At 37.7% G+C, this 16236-nt stretch overlaps 2 protein-coding genes across 2 annotated transcripts; both read left to right on the plus strand.

Moving 5' to 3' along the window:
- Positions 1-109: 109 nt before the first annotated feature.
- On the plus strand, positions 110-5115 carry GNGT1 (G protein subunit gamma transducin 1). The gene is made up of 2 exons (XM_036113273.2): positions 110-206; positions 4928-5115. Exons 1-2 carry the CDS (start codon positions 111-113, stop codon positions 5054-5056), a joined length of 225 nt encoding a protein of 74 aa, XP_035969166.1. The 5' UTR covers position 110; the 3' UTR covers positions 5057-5115.
- A 6077-nt stretch (positions 5116-11192) lies between these two features.
- GNG11 (G protein subunit gamma 11) lies at positions 11193-15815 on the plus strand. The gene is made up of 2 exons (XM_078059267.1): positions 11193-11686; positions 15372-15815. Exons 1-2 carry the CDS (start codon positions 11591-11593, stop codon positions 15495-15497), a joined length of 222 nt encoding a protein of 73 aa, XP_077915393.1. The 5' UTR covers positions 11193-11590; the 3' UTR covers positions 15498-15815.
- Positions 15816-16236: the final 421 nt, after the last annotated feature.

Genomic DNA, 16236 nt, shown 5'->3' on the forward strand with positions numbered 1-16236 from the left:
AACAGTTCACTTAGTAAGTTAAGAGCTGAGGGAAGGATTGGCTAATATTGACCTGAAGCATGTGCAGCAATTTGGGTGTATGAACTGTCTTTTTTTTCAGCAGGCAAAAGATGCCAGTGATCAATATTGAAGACTTGACAGAAAAAGACAAATTGAAGATGGAAGTTGACCAGCTCAAGAAAGAAGTGACCCTGGAAAGAATGCTGGTAAATTGCTGCTCTCTTCTGAATTTTATTTTAAACTATAGATTATGGTAGGACTACCAGGTTGGTCAGGAACTGTTGCAGGGGAGCAGAATGTGCCACCCCAAACAAAATATACCTCCTTGACATAAGTATTATTTTAGACTGGTTATTTTATTTTTTTAAAATATTTTATTTATTTATTTGACAGAGAGAGACATAGCGAGAGAGGGAGAAGCAGGCTTCCCACGGAGCAGGGAGCCCAATGCGGGGCTTGATCCCAGGACTCCAGGATCATGACCTGAGCTGAAGGCAGACAATTAACAACCGAGCCACCCAGGCACCCCTAGGCTGGTTATTTTTAAGAAACAGCAGATAGTGGAGAATATCTGGAAACCAAGTAAAAGTTGCCCTTTTGTAAAAGATATTTACAGTTATAAGAGAAGTCTCCATTTATAAATGTGTCTCCCTCTCTATACCAGGAAGAGAAGGATGACTCTAAAACTCTTATTAGTAGAGAAGGCAAGGACTTAAATGTGCTTGATTTAAGTGGGCTTTTGATGACTGCTTTTCCTGAAAACCTCCCATAACTGGCCTTTCCTCCCCCACCCCCCAACATCTTTTGTCTTCAGCTGGAGATGGTATTTAAGGGGGTGTCTTGGGCCATTTCAGGGAGTTACTTGGTTTTCCTGGGTCTCTCCCATGTATAAAGGAGGTGTACATGCTATTAAATTTCTGTGTGTTTTTCTCCTGTTAATCTGCCTTTTTTATTAACAGGTGTGTCTCAACCAAGAACCTAAAAGAGTAGAGGGAAAATGATTTGTCCTCCCCCACACCATTCACTGGAAAGGCTCAATGTAGTTAAAAATGAATTGTTCAGGCAAAAATTCATCAGAAATTAAGAAAATTAATAATCATAATTATCTCTTGATTTAGACTCTAAATCAAAGGTTTGGCAAACTATTTTCCATGGCCCCAATCCAGCCCTTAGCCTTTTTTTTGTATGACCACTAAACTAAAAATGTTTTTCCATTTTCATAGAGTTGTTTTAAAAAAGAAAGGAAGAGAGAGAGAGAAAGGAAATGAAGAATATGAGACAGAGACCGTATTTTAGCTAAGCAGTAAAATGAAGCAATGCGTATAGGCATTTTGCTTTTGCTTTTCTAAATTGATAAGCTTCTCTTTATTTAATGCAATACTTTGATGTTTAAATACTTTTAGCCAAGACCTCATTTCCTCCAGCACTGTCATGGCTAGTAATGAATGAGTACATTCTACTCCTTCTTTGCAAACAAAAATGAGTTCAAGCACAAGAATTCACTCATTCCTCCTAAAAACATCTAACAGATTTGGAAATGGTTACCAAGAGTTCTCTTCCAGGGGCACCTGGGTGGCTCAGTCATTAAGCGTCTGCCTTCGGCTCAGGTCATGATCCCAGGGTCCTGGGATCGAGTCCCACATCGGGCTCCCTGCTCGGCAGGAGGCCTGCTTCTCCCTCTCCCACTCCCCCTGCTTGTGTTCCTGCTCTCGCTATATCTCTCTCTGTCAAATAAATAAATAAAATCTTTAAAAAAAAAAAAAAAAAAAAAAAGAGTTCTCTTCCATTAAAAGGAGAGGAATGGCAAAGGAATAAAAGTTTCCTTCAAACAAACAGTAACTGAAGCTTGGAAAAGGTAAATATGTATTTTAGATCTCTTCATTTTAGGAAAGTAAGTAGAACAAAAACTCCTCCACGAGTGTTAAGAGTATATTTTATATTTTTTCCAAAACTCATTTTATCAAGCCAAAGCAGAAAAGGAGTTTGTATTATCTTCAAGACTCTTATTCCCAATAAAAATTGGAATTTTGGCTTCTTTTACATTTATAATTGTCTCAAACTTCCCTGGTGCCCTTTCCATACAGGCAAAACATATTTTGCTGTAAAAATAAATATATAAACAGCACAAAAAGCTTGGAACATATAACAAAATGGTTAAAATCTTTATAATTTGGGAAAAATAAACTTTTGGGGTAAATAAAGTTATTTTTTCTTCTTGACTTGAAACATCCAAACGCTGTTTCATTATTTATTTACTCAGGATTGTTGTTTTGAAGGCAGTTTGATTGTATTCATGTTTATTATTCATTTGTGGCAAGCTCACCTGGGAGTTTTTATTTGAGGCAAACATCACATACATCACCATCTATCAGGTTTGGGGGTTCCTTTTCCCTGCTACTCAGAATCTCCTTGTTTTTGGAAGTCAAACTAATTTACTGCCAGAACTAATACACACACACACACACACACACACACACACACACACACTCTCTCTCTCTCTCTCTCTCTCTCTCTCTCTCTCTCTCTCTCTCTTTAGGTCCCGAACCTATAGTTCTGACACAGGATGGCATAGCGTCCTTATAGAATGGTCCAGTGGATAGACACTGGAACCCTAGCCCTGGTTCAGATTCTGGCTCCACAACTTTCTCCCTGTGGAACACTCACCTGAGATATCTTCTCTAAAATGGGAGTAGTAACAACATCTAATTCAGAGGGCAACTGGGAGGCATAAAAGGGGTAATATATCCAAAGCGCTGAGAACAAATACCTAGGACATAGCAAGTGCTTTCTACTATGCTTATTATAATATAATTATAATAAAATTAAATACTTATAATATATAAATATAAATATATAAATATAAATATAATTATAATAATTATATTATTATTTTTATTTTAAATTATTATTTGATGTCTTTGAACCAGACTGGTTCATAATATGCTTCAACCTATTTTGCTATCAAGGCACTAGTATTGTCAGAAGACACAACGCTTTGCAGCCAGTTTTTTAAAGCTGACAGATTTGCAATGACTGTATGTCAAGGCAATAGGCAAAGACTAAAGATAATCTTTGTAGTAATAGTCAAAAAGAGCCGCCATTTGACTGAGCATTCGTTGTATGCTCGGCACTTAATGCAACCATTGTTGCTCTTCTTTTTTCATAGATAACGTAACTAAACCTTAGATGAACTCTCTTAACTAACAATAAATACAGCAGGGAAATGGGTAGAGCCAAAATTCAAAACTGGGGTGGCCTGAATCCAGTGTCCATGCTCTCCACCATGCCATTTAATCCTATATTAAACTATATATACTTAAGGGGCGCCTGGGTGGCTCAGTTGGTTAAACGACTGCCTTCGGCTCAGGTCATGATCCTGGAGTCCCGAGATCGAGTCCCGCGTCGGGCTCCCTGCTCAGTGGGGAGTCTGCTTCTCCCTCTCCCGCTCTCCCCCTCTTGTGCTTTCTCTCTCAAATAAATAAATAAAATCTTTAAAAAAAAAAAAAAAAAAAAAAAAAAAAAAAAAAAAAAAAACTATATATACTTAAAATAAGCTTCACTGAAGTAATTTTTGAACACACACACTCACATAGGATTTTAGGTAATTTATTGCTCCTTATAGCCTCAGAACCTAGATAGATGTCAAAACCAACCCTTCACGGACTCTAGAATTAGGACAGTTCTGACACCCGGTTGGGGCCAAAATAGCTGGTGTTTGGAGGAGTGGGGAAAAAAGTGAACCTAAATCTTAATTTTGAATTTTGAAAAGGGAAAAATGTGAATCTAAATTACTGCATATTTCAGAATTGTGTATAAACTATGAGTATCATCATATGAAGGAGCCACCTGACCAATGCCTTGCCCCAGTTTGAAATGATGTTTCCTATTATGTAGATAATGAATTTGCAGTTATAAAGTAATCTTAAGTCTTATGTTTAATGTTGCTGGAAATTTGCATACAAAAATGATATAAATATTGTATTTAAAAAACACAGTAAATTCGTTAGATAGCTAATGGAATGGCCACCTACTGGACTGCCAGAAATGAAATAGTTTCGTGTTAATATCATGAATAGTAGATTAAGTGAAAAGGAAACAAGTTGAACGTTAAAAGAAATTAATAATTTGAGCTTGTGTGTATATGCATGTGTATACACACACATTTATATATGTTATAGAACATTAACTCATTCTAAAAGGTGTGTTAAGTGGTACATGGACCATTTAAGCTCTGGCTGAATCCATTAAAATACTAAAGCCTGATTTTTCATGAAGTCATTACTATAATGGTGCAGATGAATGAAGAGCAAGCTCATAAACAAAAATAATGATTTAGTTCAACAAATACTTGTTTACTGAGCACCAACTAAATGCAGTCTCTGTTCTAGATGCCTGGGATACATGTGAACAAGTCAGCCAAAGGTCCTTGACCCTTTGGAGCTCACCTTCTAGGGCACTGTCATGATCAATCATTGTAAATGAGTTTAAAATAAAATTATATGTGATACTTCTGAGAATTCAGGAGTGGTGATAAGCCTGGAATTTAAAAGTTATTCATTCTCTTCCACCTTTACAGGTCACATTTCTGGAATGAGGAAAAAGATTTAATCAATGTTTACTCTGGTGACACTGTTGACCTTGTGGCCAGCTATTTTCTGATCCCTGTTCTGATCTCCTTTAGAGAAGCTAGAGGCAGTGTCTCCTGAGAACCCTTAGCTGGAGTGTGGCCAGATGGTTCTCCTTTGCCTGAAGATATCCAGGAAGACAGGAAAAAGAGCAGCTATTTCTTCTTCTCTCCTAGAAAAGACATATGCACTGGTGGAAAGCAGAACCACATTAAAAAGAACACAGAAATTATAATACATTCTTGGATTCTGCAGTATTCTGTTTTAACCAAATGTGTCATTTCTTTCTCCCTTCCTTTAAGGTCTCCAAATGTTGTGAAGAAGTAAGGGATTATGTGGAAGAAAGATCTGGGGAAGATCCACTTGTAAAGGGTATCCCAGAGGACAAAAATCCCTTCAAGGAGCTCAAAGGAGGCTGTGTGATTTCATAAGAAAAAAAAATGCCATGGAATAGCTTGAGCTTTAATGACAGTACTAATTTTTGGTCATCTATTACAATACTATTAAGCATGTACGTAACCTTTTAATTTATAAATATAAACTTTTAATAAAAGTTGGGATGTGATAATGCATAAATCTATATTTTTCTTAAAGTATTTAGCACAGGGTTTAGCACATAATTGACAATAAATATTGATTGACCCCTTTCTTTAACAATGACTATTAGGGGGCGGCTGGATGGCTCAGTAGTTAAGTGTCTGACTCTTGATTTTGGCTCAGGTTGTGATCTCAGGGTCGTGAGATTGAGCCCCGCATTGGGCTCCATTCTGGGCATGAAACCTGCTTGGGATTCTCTCTCTCCTTCTCCCCCTTCCCATTCACACTCTCTCTCAAAAAAAAAAAAAAAAAAAAAAAAACACAAAAAAAACCAACCAAACAAAAAACAATACTATGTTTCATGAACGAGTCTATATTATTCTGGTTGCCAGCATATAGTTAATGTTTTATGTTTCTTAACTTCTCTTTCAACACTACTAATATTCCAGTAAGAAATTTCATGGTTAGCCTTATATTTTTTCCAACCTTTCTCTTCCTTTATAGAATAAGGAACTCTATTCTTTTGATTCATGGAAGTCCTATCATGACAGAATATGTGCTCTGAAGATTTTCATTGTGGATGTTTTGTTTTCTGTTTCCCTTGCTCTCTCAACTCCCAGTCAGCAGTGATGGTTTTAACATAACCTCTTCCTACATTCTTACCATTTTTACTTGTTACTGATGATATAACTTTTTACCGGAATACCAACTGGATTAAGAGGCAGTCTGTGGTCATGGAGCACAGTGGATTTAACCAGCACCAGACTAAAGGTTATAAGAAGCCAGAGAGTTCTGGCTCTGGCATTTTAGCACCTAACTGACTCTGGATAAATTACTTACTCTTTCTAAATCTCAGTTTTTTCTCCTGTAGGATAGGAATAATAATAGTCCTATCCCCTTTTTCATGGGGCGTTATATATTACACTAGGGTGATTATGGCACTTCGCATACTGCCTGGCACATAGTAACAACACTCAGTAAGTGTTAACTAGTATTGTTACTGAGAAAGAAACTGGACAAATATCCAGAATCCTTTGAGATCCATGCTATTCCATCCCATCCCTAAGAAGACTTTCACTAGTACAGTCCTTTTTCCTGTAGCAGTGTAAGAACAAGATGATAGAAAAATAGCTATCTTCTGCATCATCTTACTAATCAGTTTCCTCCTGGCATCTTACTGAGTTGACATAAACCAAATTTCACTACCTTTGTGCTAATGACTAAGAGATAATTGCCTCTGATTCTGTAACAAATGATGAGTGCTGATTACCGTTACTTGGAAACTGTTTTTGTTCCGCAACTTGGAAACTGTTTTTGTTGATAGTGTTTCCTTTTTGCTATCTCACATTTACAGTGCTATTTTTGGATATGTCAGTGATCAGAATACAAGGAAATGTTAACTGATTGTCATCCTTTTTAAAAACAAGAAGTGTCTATTATTTGGTATGGAAGGGAATCTCACGGAGGTCCCAAGTTTAGCTCCTAGCACAGTCCTTTCCACTCTGACTGTAGTAAATGCTCAATAAAGATCTACTGAGCCTCGTCCAACCCCTTCATTTTGAAATGGAGGCAATCCAGGTTTAGAGAAATGAGTTGGCAGGTTTCTCATGTCCCGACTCCGGATCTCTGGCTGAATGGTTAATACCACACTCTACCACATATCAGATATGCTTTGGGTATTAGGAGATTCCAGGATACACTATTGGAGTTTATCTTTTTCCTCAGGAGACACTCTCTTCCCTTGTTTAAAATTACAAAACTCCTCCCCAACAACCCCCTCAGCCTTTCCTATCTCCCTGTTCCACTCTCTTGTCTTCCATAGCACCCATCACCATCTAGCATACTATACACTTCACTTGTTTATTTGTTTAATGGTGGTCTGTCTCAAGGGTATTTCTGTGTGCAACTGAGTGTTTATTATGTATTCCTTTTATCTTTTTTCCCCTGATTAAAAAAATATTAGAGTCTTGGCTATGGCATTTAGTAATATGTATGGTCTTAACCAACATCTCTAGCTTTTATCTAACACTGGAAATAGATTTGGGAGGCAGATGATTCTAAGTTAAAACCCTGGCTTGTCCACTTTCTACTTCAGCTCTTTGAACAGCAGGTTTTTTTTTTCACATATAAAATGGAAGAATAGAATGGATTCTTATATGAAAATTTAAAAATCACTTAGAACAGATATAGATAAAAACCTAATAAATGTCCTCTCTTATAATAAAACCTGGAAACTTCCTGTAGTCAACAAACTTAAGTATTTAAATAATCCCTGACATGACACCCCATTTCCCCACCTTCTGCAGTTTAGTCAGACTGATCTCTCCACCTGAAATATCCCTCTACTCTAACTCATTTCAGCCTTTTGAAATCCTACTCCTTCTCTGAGGCTCACTATAAACTATCTCCTCTGTCCCTCACTCCATCCCAAGAGTATTCTATAAATCTTTTAACTCATTTAACATTGCTTTGCTTTCTTTTATTATAGTCCGTATGGTTGTCTTACTCTCAATTCTGTATTGTAAATTTCCCAAGCCAGAAGCTCTGTTCATCTTTGAAGCTGCCACACCAACTCATAAATTGTCTCTACAATTGAATTGCCTTAATAAGTGTTCAATTAAAAGCAGGAAAGGATAGTACTTTTTCTTTTGGAGAATTCAGAATTCTTATTAGCTTAACGAAGGAATAAATCAACAGGAGGGTAACATTCTTGTTGCTCAAAAATACAGACTGTCTGCAGGAGTTGGAATAAGATAAAAATCATAGAAAGGAAGTAGAGAGAAAGACAGTCTAGGAAAGAGGATGTGAGATCATGACTGCCCCACAGGCTACACACAAACCATGAGTGATTTTTTTTTTTCCCAGAAGTTATTTCAGGGCCATGGATTGCTAGGTTAAAAGGAATGAGGTATGACTACAGGGAAAGAGAAAATACTCTAGGCATAGCCTTAACCTTTGGCTCGTCCACAAAACTTCCCGGTACCAGTAATGAGAATGGGTTAAGCATATACACTTACTGTAAAATATCATTTGAAATACTTGCACCTTGTGGGTATTTTGTACACATAGATGAGTTTAAGCTTTAGCAAGAAAAAAAAAAAACACTACTATTTTAATTTGAATTGATTTGATTTTAGCCAAATTTCAAAACAAGGCTAGTATCAAACTTCCTAAATTCCGAAAAGAATGTATTAACATGAGGAAAAGAGCAAACTGAGTAACAAGAATGACCAATTACAATGGAAATTAAAGTCTTGTAAAAGCAGAATTGATAAATCATTTTGATATGAATTATAAGTAGCTGTTAAGATGATCAGAGCATTAGACATAGGTCATCCTATAACTTCACATATCTCCATCTAGAAAAGGAAGCTTATGCACATAGTTACATGAAATGGGTGAGTTTATGAAATGTTCCATGTGATTTTTATAATAAATTGAACTAAAACAAAGTGAACTGAGTGCATCAAAGATGTGTTAAATATGTTCCTTAGAAATCATCATTTTAATAGCCTAAATAGTCACCATTAACTTTATAAATTCTAGAAGAGCAGAATTTGGGAAATAACCTAATTTATTTCCACCAACAAAAAAAGGCAGAGAGTCTATGTCTTGCAAAAAATCACAAAATAAAGTAAAACCAGAACCTGGTCTTTTTGAGTTCAACCTAGCATTAAATCAACTCCAATATAACTGCTCTTGATATTTCCTTATACAGTTTCTTTTATATGGACTTTTTAACAACATACTTAATACATAAGAAAAATAGCCAAAGAATTGTTTTTCCTTTTTTTTTTTTTTTTTTTGCATGTCAAGGTAAATATTTCATGGTCTTTGCTCTTTTATACTTTAAAAGTAGAAATAACCACACGGTTAGTTTTCTTAAGCAGATTTCTTTAAAACATTTGTCAAAAGACAGTGGGCTAATAAAAGTTATTTTTTGATTATACTTTTTATTTTCATTGCAGAGTGGTTTGTACACATACTATTTTGTAAAACAAGTTTTATTGAAGGTAATATGTAAAATATAAGTAAAAAGCTAACATGACATTTGGATATAACTCATATGGATTTTAAACTTTGTTTATCCAAAAAGTTTTGTTAATAGAACATTTCTGTGAGAATACACAAGAAATTGTTTACCATGGTTGCTCTCTTAGAGCTAAATTCCATGCTTAGGGATGGGGGCTACATGCTCTTCTAAAAAGAAAAGTGTTCCCATCATTTTACCATTTAAAACCAAACAACAACAAGAAGACATTTTTCAGAATGAGGATTTCAGCATTTCCCAATTCACTTTAATCAGTTTACTTAATATGGTATTAGCACCGTGCATTATTTTGTAAGAGTAAAAACTAAAAAGCAAAAAAAAAAACACCAATATGTATTTCATCTCCAATTTAAGTCTCATAATACTGGGGAAGAATTTAAATAACCACTACAGATTTATAACTGTTTATCCCTGCATGCAACTAGATGATTTCATACAGAAGAAATTTCCAGGCCAAAATAATTCTATTTTTATGATTTGGAACAGACATACATTAAGCTACTTAACCAGCTTATTTAATTTGGGCACTGAACTTATTTAATTTGGGTGATGTTAACTACTTTCACTAACTTATTTATTTTTAACCAACCTTTTAAATTTGAGCAATGGGGAATCAAAAAATATGAATCGCTTTTGGAGACAGATGTGAGTTTTTTGTCTTGGCTCACCGCATACTGACAGGGGAAAACTCTGGCAGCTGATTTAACTTCTTTGAGCCTGGGAGATCCTGGAATGTGTGGTATTTCAAATACAGAAAAAGAACCTCCTAAACAGTTTCCTTTGTGAAAGCGATTTATCAGATGTGGATGCATAAACGCAATTAGAAACAAAACATACCTTAGCTAATTCGCCATTCCCCTGCCCCATCACCCCATCTATTTTATAAATTAGAAAACCAAAATCCAGAAAAAACTTCCAGTGATAGCCGGTGGCAGAGCTGGGACTAGACCCAGAGTACTCACCACGTAGCTCATTGTTCTTCTCCTTCCAATATATTCATTGAGGATAAGCGGGTGGAACCTAGAGAGAAATTAGGAACCAACAAAAACCTGTGCTTACAAAATAGGGAGTGGCTTGGGGTGTCTAAGTTCAGGTACCTGAAATCCACAGTTCAGGCCACCACCCTTAACTTGATTTTGACTCTGTGGGCAGGAGGTCATCTCCAAAGAGAGAAATATCTGACTGCTTGGGAAGGTTTCTAACCTCCGTGAGTTATTTTTCTTCTAGTCTATTAAGGATCAGTAGTTTATAGTCAAAGGGAAACTTTATATTGCAGGTAGACGTGTCACATCCGACACTTTTCCTGGCTTTACAAAATGGCAGCAAGATGAATCCTGCTTTCCAGCTAGTGGAGAAACCAATGCTGAGTGAATCCAGGAGAAACCAATGCCTACATCCAGGAAGTTGCAGGAGCCAGGAATTCATAACCCTTGGTGTCAACAGTCACCCAAACCTTGGTTGATGGGGAGTGGACAAACACTTTCTGGTAAGAACTTTGATTCCTGCTTCTGTCTTCTCTAGTATCATCCGTGCATCCTCCAAATCATTACAAAACATTCCCCTGAAGAAAGAATAAGAACTCTGCTGTGGAGGATGCAGTTTGTTAATGTCAGAAAATGGCCCTGCAAATTGTACACAATAGTCACATCCCGATGCCCCCCTTGATCCCCAAATGTGTCAGGATGTTTCAGGCATTTAACAGACTGGACGGACATACATCAACAGACGTGGTGGGTGTTTCTGAGATTACAGCTCTGTTTCATTTTCCTCTTGGGCCTTTTCTTAAGCGTTCACATTTCCCACAATCCGCGTGTAACCGGGGAAAAGTAACATGCTGTGTATTTTTGAAACTTGGAGAGGTGAAGGGCCGTTATTTCCTGCTGGGTAGTGTCCTCCTTTTCTTCACAAACAAAACCCGGATGTGACTTGGGAACGGGAAAAAAAAAAAAAAAAAGGGAACAAAACGTAAAACTTGAGTTGTTTCTCCAGGAAAGTGGGCTAGCGCAACCCCAGCTGTCGGGCCCGCAGCCCTGGCAGGTCCCCCGCGGGTGTGGCCGGCTCGGGAGCCGGCAGGGGGCCAGCGTCCCGCCCGGAGCTGCGGCAGCGCCCAGCTTCTCAGGCTCCCTCTCGACTCAACCCTCCCCGGCTCGCTGGGGCAGGCCTGCCGCGGTCGTGCCGGCCGGAGAAAGAGCGTGGGACGCGGGGCAGGGGGGCGTGAGCGGCCGGCCGGCAGGCAGCCGAGCTCTCGGTGCGCTGGGGAGCGCGGCGGGGAGGCGGTCCCGTGCAGCGCCGGCGGCGGGCGGGGTGCGCCCTGGGGTGCCGCACTGCCAGCCTGTCCGCTTCCAGAGCTGTCCCCGGGCCCGGTTCTGGGGCGAAGATGCCGGCCCTTCACATCGAGGATTTGCCAGAAAAGGAAAAGCTGAAGTTGGAAGTTGAGCAACTTCGCAAAGAAGTGAAGTTGCAGAGGCAACAGGTAAGTTGGCTGTCCCAGAATGTTTCCTTCTCTGAAATGAACCAAGGGCAATTTTTCCTGGTTTGTTACAGTAAAACAGGACAGCTTTTCTGGGCTTTGGTTTTTTGTTTTTTGTTTTCTCCCCCCCCAGCTCCTCTTGAAGTAGGGCTTTGGTGGTACCTGGGAACTGCCAGTTGATGTGGGGAAATCATAGGAGGTAAAGGAGAGAAAGGGTCCGCTGAGTAATTTAAAGCCAAGTGTCACACCATCCGAGCCTAGGATTGGGGAAGTGGACAAAAAATTCTGCCTGCTGTTATTTGGTTTTAAAAACTCAAATTGTAGGCAAAAGGCAGATGGCTATTTAGTTCCTTGATCTTTTTCATAATGGGACAGAATGGTATTTTAGTGTTTTTTAATCACTATTTAATTCATCACAATTTAGGTAATTTGAATTACATAATTTTGAATTTCACCAGGCCTCTCCAGAGGTATGCAATGAACAGCTCACTGGGGCTTGGGAACAAAACATTACAATTTCTATTTTTATTTATTTGTAACTCTCATCCCTTTATACTTTTCACTTTGTTTTATAAGTACTCACAGTTAACTAATACAGTAGTATCTGCATTTATTTATAAATAATTGTACATATACTGAGGTGCATATGAAAATTCTTTTTAGCGATCATGATTAAAAATTTTAGAGACCACTGAAGTGGATTACAAATTCAGTAAGAACAAAAGTCTCGGTGTTCAGAAGTCTCCACTGAAATGTGTTGAAGATTTTGTACTTTTGACTTCTTACTGGTAACTTGAGCATGCATTTCTTCCTTTTTTCCTCCGTCAGGCAACCTATAGTCCGGGAATAGGTTTTTTGGATTTTTTTTAAAGGAAATTATCTAGTCCTTTTTCCACAGCAAGAAAAATATAAACTAATTTCATTTCTCCATGGTTTAATACTATAAAAAATAAGAAAAAATAAAATTAAAAAATGGCAATTAAACAGGTATGGTAAATAAGCTCCTTTACTTTCCTGCCCTAGTTATGGCAAATCTATTCATGACAGAGTCCTGTTACTCAGGATGAACATTTTGAATGATACTTGGAAAATGCAGGTGTTTTTGAGTTTTACTCTTTACATGTTTCTTTTTCTGAAATTTAATCTTTCACTTCCAAATCCCTATTCTTCCTAGATTTTGGAGTGCGAAGTTGTTTCTATCCATGTTGAAAATTTTTGTAGCTTTAAAAATACTGCTGTGTTTAAAGGAATAAACAAAGCTGTGGGACCCAAAGAATAGGGTAGTTTCTTGAAACTTTAAGGGACCCATTTTGTGGATGGCAACGTGCAGTCTGTGTTGGCCACTTAGATTTTTTTTTTTAAGATTTTTAATTTATTTATTTGACAGAGAGAGACACAGCGAGAGAGGGAACACAAGCAGGGGGAGGGGCAGAGGGAGAAGCAGGCTTCCCGCCGAGCAGGGAGCCCTATGTGGGGCTCGATCCCAGGACCCTGGGACCATGACCTGAGCTGAAGGCAGACGCTTAACGACTGAGCCACCCAGGCGCCCCTGGCCACTTAGATTTTTTCATGCAATACATCTTAGAGGTTACATATTAAACAGAGTTGCATAGACTGAAGTATAGCACTGTTAGAATATCCTAGTACCAGAGTGTGCAGAACTTATAGGAGAAAAAAGAGACAAGTGTCTTCTAGGTATTTTAAGCTTCATATTAGAAATGGGGCAGGGGCCTGGATGCAGCTGACTCTGTAGAAATTGAAAGTATCATTCATGAGCCGTTCCTCCCTGCCAACTCCCCACCTCCACTCCTTAGGACACACCCTGCCCCCTGCTCGATCAGTTTTCCAACTCCAAGTGTATGTCAAAGGGAGAGAAAACTTAGGGGATACAAGGAGAGGCATCTAAAATCCTAATAATAATATTCAAACATATGTTATCACACACTTCGATTTATAGAGTTTTAGTGCTCTACAACCATCATGGCTCTTAGAGATCATTCAGTGCTCTCATTTTTAAGAATAAAAAACTTGAATCCCGAGGAGGCTAAGTACCTCCTTATTTAAGACCTCAGAGTTATAAGGGTGTGTACTAAAACACATGTGTTCTGATGCCCAGTTCATTATTCTGTCAATAAATTGCTCATGTCTGAGCTGTGTGCTCTGCTCAGGCCAAGGACACAGAATCCGCAGGCTGAATTCTGGCTCCAGCTAATTGTTGTTCAAACATATCTTCTTGATCATGGAAGGAAATGCTCAGAGGAGCAACTATTCACTTTTGGAGGTTACAGATCTCTTTGGAAACCTAATGAAGAAGCCTCTATAAGAACAGATACAATTTGGGGGAACTCTAATCTTATCCACACATATCTCTGAGGAGACACACCCCAGGTTATGGTTACTTGCATCTGTACTTCTGAAAATTCACATAAAATGCATGCACTATAAATGTCAGCAACAAATAAGAACAGTTGTTACCCAAGAGAATGGTACTTGAAAAGATTTCTGTTTCACCACATTTTAAGTCATATAACTCCATCACCTAGTTCTAAATTTTAGAACAGTGGTCTTCACATTGTGTGCAAAAAGTATGTGGGGTATGGGAGTAAAATATTAAAATTTCTACTTTAAATCTCATTTTTTGACAGTTTCCAGCTTATGTTTTATAATTACACATTAAGTATAACACAGCATCTATACTTATTTATAAGTAAATAATTACATATTATTACATAGTTATATACATTTTGGGATACATATGCAAACACGTTTTTGTGATCACCATTAAAACAATTTGAAGATTACTAATCTAGATTACGAATTCAATGGGAACAGTTTCCCAGGGTTAAGAGGTCTCTATTAGTTTGTTGGAGCTTCTGTAATTTTTATTTCTAATTTCTTCTTAGCAATAGGCCTTCATTAAGACACTAATCCTTTGTTTTTTCCTTTTTTATTCCTTTTTCTTTTTTAAATTCGCTCTTGCAATCTGTCTCTGAAGGATAGAGTTTTGGAAAAAAACTACTCAATCCTTTCTCCATTGCAGAAAAAGTTTCAACTAATTATATAAACACAAGAATCTCGGATAAACCTAATAAACCTCAGATAAATCTTTCATTATGATCATTGCCCTCAAGCAATGGGAAGGAATTCCAAATAGAGATACAAATGGCATGATTGGGCAACCTCAACCTCCCCAGCATCAGACATTCTTCAGTGTTTCTATCATTTTGTAAAATTGCAGAACATGGCACACACCCATGATAAGTGAGAATTTTGGCAGGACACAGCCCAAAACATTTGGGGATTATCTCTTACCGCACCTGTTCATTAGCATGGGAAATTGAAAATGTGGTATGTTTTAGTTCATAAAATACTATGAATACATCGTAATTGTATTTTAGCAGGGGAAAGAAATCATATGAGGCACAGTGGATAGAAATTGCTGGGGATGGTCTGTTTAATACAATGACTTTCAAGCTTTCTGACCCTCACCATAGTGAGAAATATATTTTAACGTAGATTGTGTCATTCGTATATAGCGTATATATTATACATGCTTTGCGCTACTATTTTTATACTATTTCATTTTTTAAAATGCTAGCTGTACTCAATTATATTAATTTCACTAACGGGTGGTAATGAAGTGTAGACAATCCTGATCTAATTCATTCTTTTTTTTTTTTTCCTTAAGGTGTCTAAATGTTCTGAAGAAATAAAGAACTACATTGAAGAACGTTCTGGAGAGGATCCTCTGGTGAAAGGAATTCCAGAAGACAAGAATCCTTTTAAAGAGAAAGGCAGCTGTATTATTTCATAAATAACTCTGGAGAGAAATTTCATCCTCAGTAGAAGAACTAGTTTGTTTTGGTTTTCTGAAATAAAACCGAAATTCCTTTCAAAGAAGGAAAACAAAATTTAAGGACTTTCTTAAACACTTATATTGATATGGTTATGTATAAAAGCTGTGTGCTTCTCATCTTTGCTCACTATACCCCCTTGTTAAGAGGGCAGAGTATCAAATGTACAATTACGGAAATAAGGACATTACTTGTGCATGACTCACTTCTTTCAGTATATTGCTTGATGCCTTAAATAAAGTTTTATCTCTGGAAAATGAGTGTTGGCAATTTTAAAAGGTGTTTTTTTTTTTTTTTGGCATTTACTTTTATATTTTTCCCCATAACCTTTCACGTGTTTGGGACATGTATCAAAGGATTAGGGGATTTGATAGATAAGTTCTCTAATCCGGCTCTCTACCTCAAATCTCAGTTGGTTTACAATGCTGAGTTCTGACTTCTGGAATGTTTCTGATCTAATTTTATCTATTAGGGAACCGAGTGAGTAGAATTCCTAACATTGACGGATTGAGTCAGGAACCACATTAGCACTTGAGCTCCGCATTACCACTCACCATACAGATCTTGGTCAAAGTGTTGCTTTCATAGTGCTGTTGGGGAAGGGCCGTGTTTGGGGTCCAGGAGAAGCCCCCAGGAGGTCAGCCCTGCATGTCCACCCTCAGGGAGCTGCATCTCCCACAGGATCTGCCCGTCTTGGGC

Source organism: Halichoerus grypus, chromosome 12 (genome assembly GCF_964656455.1).
Source record: "Halichoerus grypus chromosome 12, mHalGry1.hap1.1, whole genome shotgun sequence".
Taxonomy (NCBI): domain Eukaryota; kingdom Metazoa; phylum Chordata; class Mammalia; order Carnivora; family Phocidae; genus Halichoerus; species Halichoerus grypus.

Excerpts from the sequence above, each read along its gene's own strand:
- GNGT1 (XM_036113273.2), top strand. The coding sequence starts at position 111 with ATGCCAGTGATCAATATTGAAGACTTGACAGAAAAAGACAAATTGAAG. Across the intron at positions 207-4,927 it reads TGACCCTGGAAAGAATGCTG|GTCTCCAAATGTTGTGAAGA; the intron begins GTAAATTGCTGC and ends CCTTCCTTTAAG.
- GNG11 (XM_078059267.1), top strand. The coding sequence starts at position 11,591 with ATGCCGGCCCTTCACATCGAGGATTTGCCAGAAAAGGAAAAGCTGAAG. Across the intron at positions 11,687-15,371 it reads TGAAGTTGCAGAGGCAACAG|GTGTCTAAATGTTCTGAAGA; the intron begins GTAAGTTGGCTG and ends TTTTTCCTTAAG.